Raw genomic sequence first — 13,668 nt, forward strand, 5'->3', positions numbered from 1 at the left:
CGGGTGTATGGTGGAGATAAAAGATGTTCAATACCTTGAGAACTTAGGTATGGATCAAGACTTTTATATTCGCCGCCACCACCATCTGTGTAGATAGAAAGAATTTTCGTATTAAAACGACGTTCCACTAATGCTTGAAATTTTTTAAACAGCTCTTTAACTTCACTTTTATTCTTTAATGTGTAGAGCCAAGTATATTTAGTGTACTGGTCAACAAAAATGCAGTAGTATAATTTTTTGTCAATCGATAGAACCGGAGAAGGGCCCTATAAATCACTAAATATTGTTTGAACGGTTGCGTACTTGATAAAGTAAGCTGTTGAAAAGGATGGCGATGAGCCTTATTTGATGAACACGAATTACAAACTAGGAATTTTTCTCGCGAGCAAGGTAGCGAGAATTTATTCAAAACATAATTTAAAACTCTTGCGTGTGGATGACCCAATCGACGATGCCAGGTGAAAATGGATGTGTTGGTGGTGGCCAAATGCGCTTTAGGATAAGGTTTGGAAGGTGTGGGTGGCCACTCATAGAGACCGTCTTTACTCCGACTGTGCACCAATGGAGTCCGCGTTTCCAGGTCCTTCACAGAAAAATGAAAAGGGAAGAATTCAATAGAGGTTAGGTTATCTTGAAAAAATTTAGAGACTGAAAGTAAATTGCGTTTAATCTTACGAGCAACTCATCACATAACTACTGAACCTCACAACTTGCAGGAATACAATGGCATGGAGGGGGTCTCTATGGGTGATGGTAACAAAATACCAATTACTCACACTGGTTTAACTCAATTACATATTCAACGAATAAATTAGAGCCACGGTCCACACCCTGTGTTTATTTAGGTTTTTCTTTAAAATATTATTGTCATCAATGTTTTGACGGGTGGAAAAAAAAAAGGTTAGGATCTTACTCGTTAGAGTGTGTTGAGGCTCTGATACCATATAAGAACAAGAATAGAGCACAAAAGACTTGTGTTCATTTATTGAATCAATGTAGCCTTTATATACAAGAAGGAATAACCACTTCCTAAACTAACTCCTTTGAAAGAGGAGGACTAAACTACTTGCTAAGCTAACTCCTAGAAAAGGGAGATTTTATTGAGAAGATAAAAGACAACAAACTCCTAATGACTAGCTAAAGAAGTGGCTAACTCAGTTCTGATCAGGAGGTAACATGTGCTCCAATAAAACAAAGGGGATTAACAATTGAGATCATTCTCATATTAAACATCAGAAAGGAATGGATCCTTGAGCAAGTCAGAAGCAGAAGGTCTTGCTCTTGGTTTCCCAATGCACCTTTCAATAAATGTCTTCAACTCTTGATCACTCACTTTTTTGAAAGCTTGAGGCATCATTCCAGATGTCACCTTCCTGTATACCTTCACTACACTGTCACATTCACTATATGGTATTTCCATAGTGGCCATTTCTAGCAAACACATTCCAAACGAGTAAATATCCACCAACTCTGTGTAGTTCTCCTCATATAGCTCTGGTGCCATATACTCTGGTGTCCCTAGCAATGTATGTGCTGCATGACTCTTCCCCACAATTGTAGCCAATCCAAGATCACCAATTTTTACCTATATAAACATAAGAATAATGATATTTAGCGCATCGTTATCTAACTAGTAGAGGCAGATCCAAAAATTTTAAACTTTTAAGATTCTTAGCAGTAAACTTATTATATTTTGGAATTTGGATACAAAACTTAGTAGTTGTTGACATTTTAGTGATTTTTCAGGTGATCGATTCAAAGGTTGCATCCGCCTATATAGTTGCCCACCCAACCGCTTAAACTAAAAATATAGTATATGTGTATAACCATATTAATCAGTGTATAATCTATGTATACTGGCTAGGAAAAGTAAATAGTGAATACGCCCAGCTATTTGTATAAAGATCCCAATCAGTGTGGATCCTATATGAGTATGTTCTGTTTATGTAATGTATGTTGATGGTTTCATACAAAGTATTGACAGACACCTATGTTTTAGGATTGGGATCTTAAATTCTCAATAACTTCAGATGGGAGAAACAGTAAGCTAAACATTTAACAGCTTTCAATGCAAATAAACTACAGATAAATTGAATGATCAGTTCATTACCTTCCCAACATTCCCGTTGATAAAGATGTTGCTGCAATTGAGGTCTCTGTGAATTACACAAGGGTCATGAGTGTGTAGATAATCCAAGCCCTGCAAAATTTGCCTAGACCATTTCTTCAACGCTTTCATTGATACGTGACGATGCTTCTTCCTATAATCCCTCAAATTACCAGAAGCACATTCCTCAGTGATGAAATTGAGGATGTTATGTTCTTTGTCTTTCCAGAAATGGTATAGTACTATGATGTTGTCATTCTTTAGGTTCTTCAACAGCGCTATCTCTGAATGGATTTTTTTGATGATGTAAGGCGTGTCGCTAAATTTGCTCAATTTAATCTGATTCCAGGCCACATCTCTGCCTTCTTCTAGGTCAAATGCCCTGTATACCTTCTTAACAGCACCATGGCCTAGTAGCTCGGCGTATCGGCCAAATCTCCCTGATGGATCAACCTCAGCAAATGGTTCCCTTTCTTCCTCAGTTGTATCAGGACTTGCAGATGGCATTTTAAGTTCTACTGAAACAATCAAAAGAAACACAATCATTTAGAAGATTCATAAAAAAATATGTTCAAACAAATTTGGCCTAAGCTTACACTTATTTAGTAGGCCATGCTTCTGAGGAGTTGCTCTAAGACTTGAAAATTGTTGACATAAGAGGTATGTACAAGCATAATGAAAAGATATCCTATGAAAAGCCAGAGGCGGAACGAGGATTCTAAGTTTATGGATTCATGATTCTAGTTGTTTTATAAGTTATAAATTTATAATTTATACATATTCAATGATTTCTTAAAGATAAATATAGGGTTTGGACAAAAGCAATTGGCCTCGGCCGTTGAAGGCCTAATATGTTGTCAGTGACACGATTCTTGATTCAATATTGGCATAATAAACCTAAATCCAAGAAAAATAGATAAAAATCCAAGATTATTATATCTACACACTTCAGCTCCTTCTCTAAATACTCTTTTTAAACCATTATTTCAACCAGATATTTGCTTTCCCATGTGAATAAATTTGGCAAAAGATCTAAAAGGTTCAACTATTATTAGCATGGCATTCACAAGACATCAATCAACTATAGAACAGAATTGTTAGGCAAATAAGATTTGAGGGTTGACTGGAATTTCAGAGGTTTCATTTGACTGAAATTTTTGGAACAAAATCTCAAACTAAGAAATCATGATGAAACATAATTCATCTAAATAGTCTAATAATTCATGACAATTTAAAACAGTTAATTCAGAAACACAATCTACGTAAAGTGAAAACAGAAAAGATTTACCTTTGGTAAGATGAGGAATAGAGAAAGGAGTAACTTAATAAACTGGAGGATCAAAGCATTAAGGCAAGAGTTGGCAAATTTAATGCAAAAGCCTGATGTTATTTATAGAGCTAGCGTACTCTAATTGAAGTAAAATATGGATTGGAATCTACGTCAGCATGCAATATCACTACGTAATTTCAATAGCCATCTACTAGAACAGCTCATTAATATGACACGTGTCCATTTTGATTCATAAGTTTTTGGGAGAGTAATTCAAAGTTGGAGCGGAATAGGAAAACAGAAAATGTTTAGGATTAGGTATGTGTTAGTTTCTTTAATTCATGTATAAATAGGAATTTTAGTCAAAAATAGATAGGGATAAGTCCTCTAATTTTTTGTCGAAGTAGGTTTTGTGTAGTCCCTCCGTCCATTTTCACTTGTCCTGTATTGACTTGACGCACCTCTTAAGGAGCCATAAATAGAATGAAAATTTTACTATATTACCCCTAGTTATCACTAAGTCATCTAATGATTGAAATCAATCAAACATACTTTAAAAGTTGTGCAGCCGCTAACAATTCCTTAAAGTTTTCAATTCATTGATTAATAATAAGGATAAAATAGGTATGAAATGGTAAATTATCTCTTGATTTTTCAAATTGAACAAGTAAAAATGGACATCTATTTTTAGTATTCTAATCAAGTAAAAATGGTCGGAGGGAGTAATTTATAAATAGTGGTATTTCTAGTTATATTATGTATGAATAACAGTGTAGATAATTGTGAAAGAAGTGTGGAGAACTTTGAGAGATGTATTGAGATTCATGACATTCCGAGTGAATTACTTTGTTCAATAAGTATTACTCTCCCAAAAGAGTGGGAAAAAAAAAATGTAAAATCAAGATTGATCAATTCTTTTTTGTTGTATAATAATGATCAACTTTGGTCAAGAAGGGTAAACTTTTATTATAAGATTAGTGAGTTGATGCTTATACCATTGGATAGAAAATATAACATTATCAATAACAGAGTGACACTACTTCCATATTCCAGAATAGAGGTTACTTTCTTCCAGTCACATTTGTAGAAGTCGAATATATCCAACCTTTTTATAACGATATTCTATTCTTAATTATAATACTTCAATAACTTGGTATATCTCTCAAGTCACTTGTAAAACAATCGAATATATTCTTACAAGGAAAAATGCGGCAACTAATCAAAGCTACATCATATTCCTTGATTTACAATTTTATATTATTTGCAAGTTGGAGAAAAGCTAGCCCAAGCATGTGAAAACAGTTATTGCTAATGTAAAAGTCGGAAAGGAGTCAATGTCTGCTAAGTGAAGGCTCAATATCTTGAAGAAAAATATCTATTATTCCAACATTACACTGCATATCATATCCGTGGCATAAATATTGCTGTCACCATACAGTATACAGAAGCAAACTAATAAAATAGTTCATGTCATGCGCCACCCGTGCCCAAAAAAGCTTCGCATTCACTGAATCTCCAAGACCACCAATTAATTGTTACAACCTAATGCATTGAGGCCAGAAATGAAATACCACGAACATAAGCAGATTCAAAATTTTAAATTAGTAAGGTAGAGCCAAATATGTTTTAATGTTAGTAGGTGCAAACTTTAGAGTATGTGTGCATACATATTAAGAGTTTTCAACTATATATATAGACTTCTATTAAAAAAATTAGAAAAAATTCGACTCAGGATTTGAGGAGAAAAGATATGATATGATAGATGAATATGTAACATATATAATTGAAATAGAATAATTGAAAATGGAGGAATGATACGTAATACCATAACAAAAATTTTACAAGTATCTTTTTGTGGATACCGTCATTTAACTTATTCCCAATTTTTTAAAATTTTTTAAATTACATGTACTCAACTTTAGCAAGTATCAGACAAAATATGAGTTGCATCCTCGCCCTCTATGGAAAGTGAGTTTACATAAAGTAACCGTTGTTGAAATAGCTTAATAATATTGGCAAATTTACCGTTGCTGCAAAAATGGTTTGTTAGATTTGTTATTATTTGAAGAAATTGATGAGTGAAATTTATCTTTATGATTTTGGAACTTATGTTCAAATTTGAGCTCATACTGTTGGTTATTGAATCGGGTAGTGATTGTGAAATTCAAAGAACAAATTGTTATTCATAAACAAAAATTTGTCCACCTAAACTTCAAACAAATATGTCTGAACTTAGGCAGAAATATTAAACTTCGACCGTATATAGGCTGAAGTTCAAACTTCAGACACCACATGTTTGAAGTTGTTCCGAAGTGAATAGACTCACCAAAATCTATGCCCATTTGACCATGGATAACTTTTCACTTTTTCTCGAACATAGAATTGTTGCAATTTTACGTTGAATTCCGAAATATTCTGAAATTCGGAAAACTCCAAACACTTATTTTCACATTTTTCACCCCACACTCACAAAAATTCAACATTTTCTCAAGTTGTATTCATTTCCAAACACAACTCTAATTTTCAAATGGTATGTCCAAACGCCCACTAAATGTAGAGTATAACGTAAACAATGCCCCAAAATCGAATATCTGTTCACTTCCCCCAATACCATACGATGAGAAGATACCTACGAATTCCGTTGGATGAAGTGTTTTTTACATCTTTATCGCAGTGCCGGGCTTATCTTGATTTTTAATAATGAACAAAAACAAAAAGATATACAAGATTGACAACAATGGTTTGCTTATGACCTATATAGACCTACAAATGAAGATTGGAATTGGTGAACTTACATGAGTTAGGATCATTTTAGTGTCAATTGATTGTAATCATTAAGTATAAATCTACTGGAAACGAAAGTCTTAAAAATATCAAGGAAAAGTCGGCAAGAATACCATGGCATTAACGATCTCCTCGTAAAGCAAAGCATCAGTTCAAATGAAGATATCTTCTTTCTTTCCCTAAACAAAGCATCTTATGAACACATTTGCAATCAACATTAATTCAGGCACATGAGATACAATCATAACAATAATGATGATGGCTTTCAGTAGACTTCAAAGAAAATCACATGAAAACATGTGAATTTACTTTCAAGTTCAGTGACCCACATAGGACCAGCTCATTTAGTACCAAAGTCATGTCAAGTCTCATCCTTGCAAATAACATGACGGAATCGACCATGGTCTAACCAGAGCAGAGATACTATTAACAGGGCATGTGACTTTGGTGGCAGGTAAGTACAACAACTCAACAACATACCCTATATAATCTCACAAGTGGGATCTGGGAGAGTAGAGTGTACGCAGACCTAACCCCTAGTCCCCTACATAGCATTCCGAAAAAGGAACAGTAACAACCACGAAATAATGCGATAACTGAAGTACAAGAAACACAGGTGGTATCAGCAATCATCACAAATCAAATAACAAGTGGTGTTGTTCGAGTCAGGTTGCGCACACCCAAATATTTTTTTGGGAATCCGCTACCTCCCGTTAACACAAGTTTGAGTAATTCTACCCACCAAAACATCAACACTTCCAAGTCTTCAAAGTCACAACATAAATGACCAAAAGTCCATGATCAATCCAATCGCAGTAGAAGTTAGTTTCGTTCAGTCTGTTCCTATTGGAATTACAGTTGAGATGGCAGTGCAGTGCCATTAGACAAATCAAAGTGGTGTTACTCTGTTCTTCTGACTTCACTCTTCGAGTATGTAGAAATCACGCCTCAGTAAGTTGTAATGTAGAATACCTCAATTTTTTTTTAATTTTTTTTTGAAAAGGTAACACTAAGAATACCTCAAATTTTAGTTCCAATTTTTCAGGTAACATCCTTGATATTAATAATTTACTAATGTAATTCTTTAGTTTATCACATTCTGAAAAAGGAAATCACAGTGATCTATTAAAGGCCACCAACAGTTCACAGCAAATAATTCCCCAGCTGACCATTAGCAACTTCAACTGTCTTCACCTTTCCCTTCTCAACCAAAAACACACAAGTCCTCGGTTATAAGAGTCCAATAGGCGCTGACAAGGAGGATATCTTAACTGAAGGCCCTTGCCTCCACCTCTAACCTCAGGGGTTGGAGGTTCGAGCCGCAAATGGAGAAAAATGGAAAAGCTCCACCATCTACTCGCCGGCATGGGAGTATTGGTGGGGCAGTTCTCCTTAATAAGTAGGAAGAGCACCATAGGTACTAAACTAAACTTATGGGAAAACAGATTAGCAAGCTGACCTCAATTGACAGGCAAGAGTTATTCAACTTCAAGATGTGAAGTGTGTGCAACCACAATAGAATCATCCCCAAACACCCTAATAAGAACAATTCTTGAATGGCTCAAGTCAACCCTATGTATTAGACTCTAGTGAACAAGTGTTAGACTAGTCACTAGAGCTTCTTTAAGAAATATGCCACGTCAACTGAAAAACTTGCTGTAATACCTTTGCTCAGCTTGCCCACCTTTCTTAACTCACATGCATTACCACTTCATCTCTTCCCCAAAAGTTCCGGGGAGCAAGGAACGGTGAGGTCTAGAATGGAGTTGTTACTTCTCACCTTTATCAACCATATTAAAAACATTGTATCTTCTCTTATATTACACCTTACAACATAGAACAACTCAACAACCAGAAAAGATTGCTCAACCCTACTGGACTACAGCATGAACATAACAGTCTGCTCTTTTTTTTCACTAGAGACAAGATGGAAAGCGAGCAAAATTGCTCTGACAATGGAATTATAACTAATATGTAAACAAGAGCTGACAACGAGTGGAACCCCAAAAACCCGAGAGCAAGCAAATTCTCTATCACTGAAGGCTCCTACACATTTTTTTCCAATCCAATTCAAAGAGAGCATAGATGGCCTTAAAAAAGGAACTTGGTCTTCCATAGTCCAATATGCACCGTTCCACTTTGGCTAGTTTACTAGGCACGAGGAGTCCTTGAATAAAGATGTCAAGGAATCAAATATCCTAACCTGCAATGAAGTGAAATTCTTCTGGAAAAATCACTGGAAAGAATTGTATGATACGGACCTTTGCGCGCCACAAAAGGAAAAGAAGATAGCTAAAACGCAGCAGAACAATGGATTTGAATGGACCCACTGCATTTCGTCAGATAGAAGATTTATTGAAAAATATAAGGAAATTCCAACCATCAGCTACACGACTACTCTGCCAATAGCACCATTTACAAACTCCCATGACATACTGGGACTGGTGAAAGTACATTCTAGTGGTGGCACCAAATATTTTTTTTGAAACTGGTAAGCGACAACACAAGCGCACGTCTGATTCTCTAGCAGAGGACTTCACAAAAGTCTGAACTACATGAGGTTCTACCTGACAAGCTGTCGCCTCGACCTCACCCCTATCTACATTCCACAACAAAACCTGTATTAAGCACACTACTACACGACCTTGACCTCAAATATAAATATCCTCCACGAATCTGTCAACTGATTCCCCACACCCACCAATCTCCTCTTTAGAAGTTGCATACATTTGGTTCAACAACAGCACAATTGAAATGAGGTATCTATATGTTAATAGTAAGCTCAAGTGGTCGGAAAATGAATATTAGTTTCTTCTTTTCCCCCTCAAGGTCACATAACTTGTGAACAAGTGGAATATAAATTTGCTTCAATTAAAACTGATATTCCCTGCAGGACTAGTTGCAGAAAGCTAAGCAAGTAAATAACCAATAGCTCTAATAGCTAATAAGTTCTAGGTGCTACTTGGTCATGAATACAATTACGCCTTTACAACTAACGAAAACATGGAGAAACTGCAAAAGAAAACAAGCTAAGCTACAAAAGAATCAAAATAACGGAAATTTATTATTAAAAATAAACACTCATCAGTTTGCTACCCAAGAATTGGCTCAACTTACTTGAGAAAACTAAAGCTCTATCAGCCCATAAAGTGATAAATAACTTTTGATAAGCAATACAAGGAAAACGGATGATTCATAATCATAACTAGCCCTTAAAGTTCAACTTTTGGGCTAAAAATACCCATCTTTTAACAGAATTATGAGATGTCACATGTGAGGCTTAAGTTATATAGATGACACTGATTATTTGTCCACATGCCCGACTAGAAATAACCCGACCACTGTGTTAAACCCAAACAATTAGAAACTATTTGTTCGTACCAAATTCCTCTCATGCTTCATGTTTTGCGACTGAATGGATTCAAAAGACAACAATGTCTTCTTCGTTGAAGCTGCGATTTTTGGTTCAAAAGGTGCAAATGGATAAATATGGCTCTTTCTGAGAGTACAAGGTCACATAACTTGTGAACACATGAATTATAAACTTGCTTCAATTAAAACTGATATTCCCGGCAGGGACTAGTTGCAGAAAGCTAAACACGTAAATAACCAACAACCCCAATAGCTAATGAGTTCTCAGTCCTACTTGATCATGAATACAGTTACACCTTTACAACTAACAAAAAAATGGAGAAACAGCAAAAGAAAACAAGTTAAGCTACAAAAGAATCAAAATAACGGAAATTCTGATATTAAAAAAACACACATCAGTTTGCAACCCAAGAATTGTTCATTGCTTTCAAATGAAGTTCAAATGGATAAGCATCTTTCCCATAAGGGAATAGCTCAACTTACTTTTGACAAGCAACACAAGAAAAAGGGATGACGCATAATCATAACTAGCAAATTCAAGATGTCAACATTTACAGCCATCAACTGATGCAAAGACAACATTTAGTAAAGCTTAGGTAAAAGAGACAAAGATTTAGTACAGTTAACAGGTAATTACCAATATTTTTTTTTTGATAAGGAACAGGTAATTACCAATATAACATTGCTATAATACAATTACCAAGGAGGATTAGATCCTTCTCTTACAGATGGTGACTTGGAATCTAGACTACCTTCTCTTCCTAACCTTGATAAACTCCTGCCAGTTTTCGGAGTACTCGGTCCAGGACTTGCACCGCGGTAACTTGCTCGGAGAGATTCATCTAAAGAGTGAGAAGACTTGGCGATTGCTTTCCACATAAACTTCTGTGCAGCAGGTGAAAGAGTGCGTGCACCAGGGCTAGCACTCCCTCCTCTAACTGGTGTATGTAATGGTGGTTTCTGAAACATCTTTGACCTCTCCCTCAACTTACGAGCGGCTTCACGAGATAAAGAATGCGCCTTTACATCTCTAGAGGGTGGATTTGGAATCTTATATTGAGGGCCTTCACCACTTCCACCAATATCAACAGGCGTATCCTCCTGCTCCAACCGCAAAGGCGTTCCTTCAATTTCTCCCCAGGTTATGAACGGCGATTCATCCACACCAGGTGCGGGTGAAGGAGTACTCACAAAACTATACCCATTCTCAGCCTTCTTTCCCGACTCAACAAAGAACTGATTCGGTGTCTTCCTTAAATCATCCAAATCATACTTCTTCGTCTTATCGCTTCTATCATGGAACGGAACCGGAGTTCCCCCATTAACAGGGGCATAAAGCACAGCCACCGTCTCATCCTCTCTCGGCTGCTGCGATTCCATCATCTTACCATGAAACCTCGTATTCACCTTACTAACTTCTTTCGTCAATCCATTAAGTCTCACCGCTCTTTCCTCTTCCGTCAACGCTACTTCCCCATTATCCGCCGGATGATACATCAACAAATTCTTCGATACATATTTCCACCCCTCCAACGTCGCTAATGGCTGATCCGACGTCCCATATCCATCCGTAACAACCTTCACCCTCTTCGAACCATCCTCAATCAACCCCATCTCCTCTTCCTTTTCGCCTTCCAATAAATACCCATATTTCTCCTTCCTTTTCCTGTTAACTTTCTCAATAATTTTCGAAAAACTCTCGTTATCCTCACTCGTATACCTCCTAAAAAACTCATCCAACGTCAACGACACATCCACTTTATCCGCCTCACCCTCAACATTATTACCAGCAGTAGTAAAACAGTTACCATTAGGGGTAATGGGTGTTTTATAAAGATCATTATCAAAAGGGGTAGTACTGGAATTTCGAAAAAAAGTGGAACTTGAACTTGGGGTTTGTAATTTACCTTCAGTGTTTGACCCCATAGCTCTATTTCCTCTTCGTTCGATGATTTTTAATTGGGCGTCTCGGATTTGAACCGGGTCACGGGTTCGAGCCGCTTCGAGCCAATCAAGACGATCACGAAGCTTAGGGATGTCAGGGAAGAAATCACGTTCGATTATTTTCTCAATTGCGGCTACGTATGTGTCTTCATCGAGTACTTTGTTGGAATTTCGTTTATTATTGGTTGTTGTTGTTGTTGGTGGTAGTAGTGTTGAGGAATTATTAGGGTTTTGGGATGGTGAAGGAGATGGGGTAGAGAGGTGGCGTGGGGAGTGGCCTGGAGATAACAACATGGTTGATATCAAATTTGAAGGCTACTTTTTCTGGAAAACTATGACGAGAGGAGAAGACGAAGATCGGAGGATATATATGGTGGCGCCGACAGATTTGTGAAGGGGTAAGGAAGAAATAGCTTGGTTGGCCTCCAATTATTTTGAACGCCTTCCCCTGTCTCACTACAATTTTATTTAGCCAAAAATCACTAATTTAATTTGATTGAACATAAGCTAATAAAGAAAGAGATTTTTGTGAAATTTATGATTTTAATACAGTAATTTTTTTTTGTAATTTTAAAATAAAAAAATATGTCACGAAGAATATTTTGTTTTGTCTCTTGCTATTTTGTTATCTACTTTCTTTTGAGCTGAGGGTGTATGGTAAACAATCTCTCTAAGATTTGCGTACATTCCCACTTATAAAATTACACTGAGTATATTATTTTTATTGTTGTTGTTGAAGAATGAAATGAGAAATTTCAAATTAAATTAATTTTATATATTAAAAGTTGTTATTAATGAAAACAAATAAGTAATGTCATGTAAAATTATAGAGTAAGAATTATCTTGGGGATATCACCTTTGTATTGGTCAAAATACAAACTCGACACGTGGGCAACTCAAAAAATAACACGTGGCAGATCAAGTCTAATCACAACTCAGCAAAGGCGATGTCAACCAGAGCCCGAGACAATGACCGGGCATCACTCTTAGCTTTAGGTACGAGCAAAACTTGATATACCGGTAACAAAAGGTTTCGCTTATGGTCGAGTGACCTCAGTGACCCGTTATGATAAGCCTCGCGGATAAAACTGAATAACTCGGGATTCACCTTGACAGTTATGTATTCACGTAGGTAACAAATTCAAAGTGCAGATAATGATTATTATGACTAGCTAACAAGCTGGAAGCATCACCCATATGATTTTTCATCATCACTGTTGTATAAGCTCATCAATTGTAACAAGCAAGCAAGCATTCACTTATCCGGTCACACTGCCTGACAGTTCTGCCGTAGACGGGGCATGATGCATCTTCGAGTTACACCCATCTGCTTTGAAATGCTTTCTTTGAAGGAGAATCTATCATAAACAACCTCTCTACCTCCACACGGTAAGAGTAGGTGTGCGTACACCTATCCTCCCTAAACCTCACCATGGGATTACACTAAATATGTTGTTGTTATTGTAATATGTAATGTGTTTCCACCCTTGCATAATTTTATAAAGACCGGAGTAGGTTAAGGTTTAAATCATTCAATTTATGTGAACCCATTTGACTGGTCACAGAGTTTAAGAAAGAAGAGAAGCCTTTTAAACTTGTGGTGTTAAATGAATCACATATATTTTATGTGGGTATAAATTACTGCATAAAGGTAAATTATTTTCAAATATAGAAATGAGTCATTCTTTTTTATAGGGATTAATACGAAAATAAGTTCACATAAATTAAAATAAGGAGATATGGCGCAAATTAAAAAAGAGACATATACAAGAGGTGTAAATCGAAAAAAACGAGGCATACACTTTCGAGGAAATGTCTTAAAGACACTTTTAGACTCCCCCTCCATCTCCGGTGATCCCTCTGATCACCGGAAATCTCTTCTCTCTCATCTTTCTCATCTTTTTTTTTTCTTCTCTTTCCTTTTCTTTTTATTCTCTCTTGATTGCTAACAATAGATGATACCATTTACTTTGCAATAGGTTACAAGTCTTATGATATCACAAAAACCACTGGTATGACAGGAGAATGGTATGACTGGACTGAAAGAAGCAGAAATGCTATAACAAGAACAACTTTCAACAAGAAGACTATGGAATAGATCACTATGACTCTGCGGGAAGCATCCAAGATGAAAGGGAATAGGGTGAGAAGATGGAAGAAAAAGGAAAACTTCTCAGAAATCTTTTGTGCT

The 13,668-nt window shown here is 36.3% G+C and overlaps 2 protein-coding genes across 2 annotated transcripts; both read right to left on the reverse strand.

Annotated features, from left to right (window-relative positions):
* Positions 1 to 957: 957 nt before the first annotated feature.
* On the reverse strand, positions 958 to 3,551 carry LOC132617500 (probable serine/threonine-protein kinase WNK11). Its single transcript, XM_060332506.1, has 3 exons — positions 3,396 to 3,551; positions 2,111 to 2,625; positions 958 to 1,585 (listed from the first exon to the last, which is right to left on the reverse strand). Exons 2-3 carry the CDS (start codon positions 2,612 to 2,614, stop codon positions 1,226 to 1,228), a joined length of 864 nt encoding a protein of 287 aa, XP_060188489.1. The 5' UTR covers positions 2,615 to 2,625; positions 3,396 to 3,551; the 3' UTR covers positions 958 to 1,225.
* A 6,480-nt stretch (positions 3,552 to 10,031) lies between these two features.
* Positions 10,032 to 11,942, reverse strand: LOC132616904 (uncharacterized). Its single transcript, XM_060331660.1, has one exon. It carries the CDS (start codon positions 11,769 to 11,771, stop codon positions 10,230 to 10,232), a length of 1,542 nt encoding a protein of 513 aa, XP_060187643.1. The 5' UTR covers positions 11,772 to 11,942; the 3' UTR covers positions 10,032 to 10,229.
* Between the last annotated feature and the right edge of the window lie 1,726 nt (positions 11,943 to 13,668).

The sequence above is a fragment of the Lycium barbarum genome, chromosome 11 (genome assembly GCF_019175385.1).
Source record: "Lycium barbarum isolate Lr01 chromosome 11, ASM1917538v2, whole genome shotgun sequence".
Lineage (NCBI taxonomy): Eukaryota > Viridiplantae > Streptophyta > Magnoliopsida > Solanales > Solanaceae > Lycium > Lycium barbarum.